The sequence below is a fragment of the Malurus melanocephalus genome, unplaced genomic scaffold (genome assembly GCF_030028575.1).
Source record: "Malurus melanocephalus ecotype Western Australia unplaced genomic scaffold, MMel_1.1 scaffold_193, whole genome shotgun sequence".
NCBI lineage: Eukaryota > Metazoa > Chordata > Aves > Passeriformes > Maluridae > Malurus > Malurus melanocephalus.
In genome coordinates this window covers 656,675-661,286 of record NW_026623425.1, presented here as the reverse complement: position 1 = coordinate 661,286, position 4,612 = coordinate 656,675, and the positions used below count along the sequence as shown (strand labels likewise).

At 54.8% G+C, this 4,612-nt stretch overlaps 1 protein-coding gene across 1 annotated transcript in view; it reads left to right on the top strand.

Annotated features, from left to right (window-relative positions):
- The window catches only part of LOC130577778 (ras GTPase-activating protein 4-like), a 10,423-nt gene that overhangs the window by 2,158 nt on the left and 3,653 nt on the right, over positions 1-4,612 (top strand). The window contains exons 2-8 of the mRNA XM_057373366.1: positions 2,335-2,391; positions 2,778-2,891; positions 3,388-3,449; positions 3,556-3,685; positions 3,951-4,032; positions 4,186-4,317; positions 4,399-4,490. Of these exons, the coding sequence (XP_057229349.1) occupies positions 2,335-2,391; positions 2,778-2,891; positions 3,388-3,449; positions 3,556-3,685; positions 3,951-4,032; positions 4,186-4,317; positions 4,399-4,490 (669 nt within the window). The remainder of the gene's footprint in view (positions 1-2,334; positions 2,392-2,777; positions 2,892-3,387; positions 3,450-3,555; positions 3,686-3,950; positions 4,033-4,185; positions 4,318-4,398; positions 4,491-4,612) is intronic.

Sequence of the window (4,612 nt, the reverse complement as noted above, 5' to 3'; positions counted from 1 at the left end):
TTTTTTTTTTTTTTTTTTTTTTTTTTTTTTTTTGTCTTTTTTTTCTTCCTGTCTATTTTTTTCTGTCTATTTTTTCTATTTTTTTCTATTTTCTTTAATTTACTCTTCAATTTTTTCTTTTTTTTTAATTCTATTTTTTATTCTATTTTTAATCTATTTTTTATTCTATTCTTCTATTTTTATTTTTATTCTATTTTTCTAATCTTTTTACTCTATTTATTCTCCTTTTTTAATTCTATTTTTTAATTTTTATTCTATTTCTCTTATCTTTTTACTCTATTTTTTCTCCTTTTTTATTATATTTTTTTTTATTTTTATTCTATTTCTCTTATCTTTTCACTCTATTTTTTCCTCTTTTTTTTATTCTATTTTTTTATTTTTATTCTATTTCTCTTATCTTTTTACTCTATTTTTTCTCTTTTCTTTTTTATCCCATCTCTTATTTAAATTATTTATTTTATCACCGCCCCCTAGGCCATAGCACCACTGCTGCCTGCACCAGTTAATTTTTAATTCCACCCCTCCGTGCTCCCCTTCGCTGCCGGAGCGGTGGCTGCGGGTTCCTTCCCCCTTCCCCCAGTCCTCATTTCCTCTTTCCAAAGCCCAGCCTTCCCCTTTCCAYCTCCTTCCTGCCCCCGGCGTGCCAATGTGGGTGCCCATCCGAGCGCGGCGTGGGCGTCAGAGGATGCCCCGCACCCACCGAGCCCGCAGCGTCACAAATCCCTCGGCGACATCCCGGGACAGCGATGTCACTCACAGGCGCTGGAGCAGGGATTTATCCCTTTCCAAACGCTGCGGCTCGCTCGGGCACCTCCCACAGCCGCCGAGGATGGATCCCGGCCATGAATCCCTGGAAAAACAGGATGCCCGAGCGGCGTCCCGGCGCTGGATGTCCCCGCGTTGGGGACCGGGGTTTGCCCCGCGTTGCCGGGCACAGCTGGAGCGGGCACAGCTGCTCCCTTTCCGCCTGCCCGCTCCCGATGGTTTGCACAAGGCAGGAAATGTCAGCGAAGGGYTCCCGTTAATGGCACTGCACCCGCGGCTCTCCTGAAAATCCCTGCGGAGGGTGCCGGGGGTGGAACGGCAGCGGGAGCRGCGCTCGGCAACCGGCGGGGTCACAAGGGTGGAAGAGCCTGGGAACGGGGATGTTATCGTGGTACTCGGGATGCACAGCCCAGAGAAACCCCTGCAGCCCTGTTGAGCAGGGCAGGGAGCGCCCCAAACCCTTTCAGTGTCCCCCCAATCCTTTCAGTCCCCTCCAACCCCTTCTGATTACCCCAAACCACCTTTTGATCCCCCCACACCCCTTTCAATCCCACTCAAAACCCTTTAAGTCCTCTTCAACTTCTTTTGAATGCCCCCAAACCCTTTCAGTCCCCCTCAAAACCCTTTCAGCCCCTCCAAAAACCCTTTAGATCCCCCCAAACTCCTTCAGACACCCCCAAAAACTGTTCAATCCCCGCAGCAGCTGTTTCTCAGCCTGTCTAGATTTGGGATGTGGAAATCACTCCGTGCCTGGGGTCTCCAAGCCCCGATCTGTGCATCCCCCCCATTTCTGAACGTTTGTTGCTGGCTGACGGTGCCACTGGGATTCGTGTTTGTGAGTTATCCGTGCTCCAAGCGGCTCCATGCCAATGGGATGGGAGCCACAACCTTCCCATGACCTTGGCCAGCCCSCAGGTCCTGGCTCCTCTGTCCCTGTCCCCACCCCTGACCCTGTTTCTGGTGAACCAGGGGCAATAAGCTGTAAAACCRTGATTATTTTTTGGCAAGGATGACTCAGGTTGTCCCCAGGGAGGAAGCTTGGTCAAAGCATGGTGGTGGCCACTCTCCACACCCTCTGCAGCCCTAGGGGTGTCCCCATGGGGTGTCCCCATCCCTGCAGTGGTGCTGGGGGTGTGGGGACACCCTGGGGCTGGAGGAGGCTGCTGTGGCCTCACCCCTGGTGTGTGAAATTGGGGTGCAGGTGCCTGGAGCTGTTTGGGGGAAAGGGTGGGTTCTGTTTGCTCCTTGCCTTCCTGTGTGGAAAGGGAAAAGCCACTTCTGGCTGCCTGTGGGACACAGTGACCGGACACCGTCAGGGGGGTGTGGCCCCGGTCTGGACGCAGAGCCACGGTCACCCTGGGCTGGCAGGGTGGCCAAAATCCAAATCCACCCTTGGCAGCCTCTGTGCCCCAGCTTTTCTCTCAGCCCTTTGTCTCTACAAGGTCTCCCTTCTGTGGAGGGCGTCAGGACTGACAGCTTTGGTCTCCCATGGCCATGGGAGCCCTGTGGGCTGGCTGGTGGCCAGGGCTGTGGCTGGTGGCACTGACAGAGTGTCCCTTGTCCTTCCAGCACSGGGAGCAGTGACCCGTACTGCATCGTGAAGATCGACGATGAGGCCATCATCAGGTGGGTGGCCCAGGTCCCTGGCTGGTCCCCAAACCTGCTGGAGCCCCAAACCCTTGCTCCTGGCAGGTTTCCCCATTTACCCTGCTGCAGGCATGTTATTATTATGATTATTGTTATGATAATTAGTTCTTATTGTTTATCATTCATTATTATTCCCTGCTTTGGGCTGAAATGCTCCTCCATGGCCCCCTTCCCCTGTAAGCCACCCCATGTCCTGCAAGCCCAAGGACAGGGACAGAGACTCATCCCTGCCCCAGCTGAGGGTCCAAAACAATGGGTGCTGTCCCCAGCCACGTGTCCCCAAAAGCTGGGAGGGTCCCAGGGCTGGGCAGCACCCAGAGAGGGAGCCCTGTTCCCCTTTGTCACCAGTGCCACCTGCCCCACAGGACTGCCACGGTGTGGAAGACGCTGTCCCCGTTCTGGGGGGAGGAATACGAGGTGCAGCTCCAGCCYGGGTTCCACAGCATCTCCATCTACGTCATGGATGAGGATGCGCTCAGGTACGGGGGGAGCTCACCCTGGGGACTCGCTTGGTGGCTTTGGTTCCCTGAGTGCCCAGCCCCAGTGTGGACACCAGAGAATGAATCCACACCTGGCCACACCACCCTGGGCTTTGGGACAGAGAGGGTGACAGTAATTCCTGAGATTATTGTCCAGCTGGCAGCAGAGGGTGGCTGGTGTGCTCCATGGGGATAGACCCAGGATCTGGTGTCCCCAACCCAGGATCCTCCAAAGCGGGGCTGTCCTGGAACCAATCCCTCACAGGGAATTGGCAGTGAAGGAGTGCAATAAAGATATTTCCTCATTCCTGAAAAGAAATAACATTCTGTAGATTTACAAAGGTTCTCACATTATTTTTTTTTTCATCTAGCAAACTCATCTAGCAAGTATTCTAAGAGTCAAATCAAATCGGAACTTGTACTTMAGTAATTTTATCTGATCAGGACCGAAGCACTTGTTCCACACCGTGTCCTGCTTCCCACTTTTGTCTTGCAGCCGTGATGAYGTTATTGGGAAGGTCTGCATCACCCGGGCCATGCTGGCAGAGCACCCCAAGGGTAAGGGACGGGTGGATGGAGGGTCCCAACGGGGATTCACCTGGATGAGCCGGTCCCCAGGGCTCTCCTGATGACTCCTTCATGGGAGTCTCCCATTTTGCTGCAGGATACAATGGCTGGGTGAGCCTCAGTGAGGTGGACCCCGATGAGGAGGTGCAGGGGGAGATCCACCTGCGCGTGGARGTCCTGGGCAGCCAGGGCGGCCGGCGGCTGCGCTGCTCCGTGCTGGAGGCCAGGTGAGAGGGGACATGAGGGTGACAGGGACTGTGTGTGCAGCTGGGACAYGGATGGTGAGTCCAGGCTGCTCTGTGACTCAGTTTCCCCAGTGTATCCAGTCCCTTGGGTGCAGAGCATCCTCCTCCGGCAGCTGACGGGGGTCCTGGGGCAAGGTCTTTATAATGTACATCTTAAGATGAAGGGCAAGTGAGGAGGGGAGGGGGTGCCATGGGTGCCCATAGGGATTTTGGGAGCTCATTGGTAAATTCCCCCTCCTCTCAACAGGGATTTGGCCAGGAAGGACCGGAACGGTGCCTCTGACCCCTTTGTCCGCCTGCGCTACAACGGGAAGACACAGGAGAGCACCGTGAGTGTGACTTCAGCCATCCSCAACGGTGCAGGTGGAATCAACCTGTGGGGACAGCCATCACTGTCCCCCAGCACCCCCAGCACCCCCAGCTTGGTGTCCCTGAGGGACACATCCACCCAGAGAGGGAGGACAGAGCTGTCACCTTTGCAGGTGGTCAAGAAATCCTGTTACCCACGCTGGAATGAGACCTTCGAGTTCGAGCTGGCCGAGCCTGCCGGGGAGAAGCTCTGTGTGGAGGTGTGGGACTGGGACCTCGTCGGCAGGAACGACTTCCTGGGCAAGGTGAGCCCCCAAACCCTGTCACCACTGCTGGGGTCCTGCCCAGCTGCACAGCCAGCCCCTCCTGCTTTCCTTCTCTCCCAGGTGGTGTTCAGCGTGCAGGGGCTGGAAGCGGCCGGGCAGGAGGAGGGGTGGTTCAGGCTGTGGCCGGACAAGTGCAAGCCCATAGAGGATGAGTGAGTTTTGGGGTGTTGGGGTGTGCTGGGGGTGGGCCCTGTGCTCTCAGGGGTGTCAGGGAGGGAGTTTTTCCTGGGAAGCATTATCTCTTTGGAGAGGCAGCCCAGAGTGTTGGGCCACC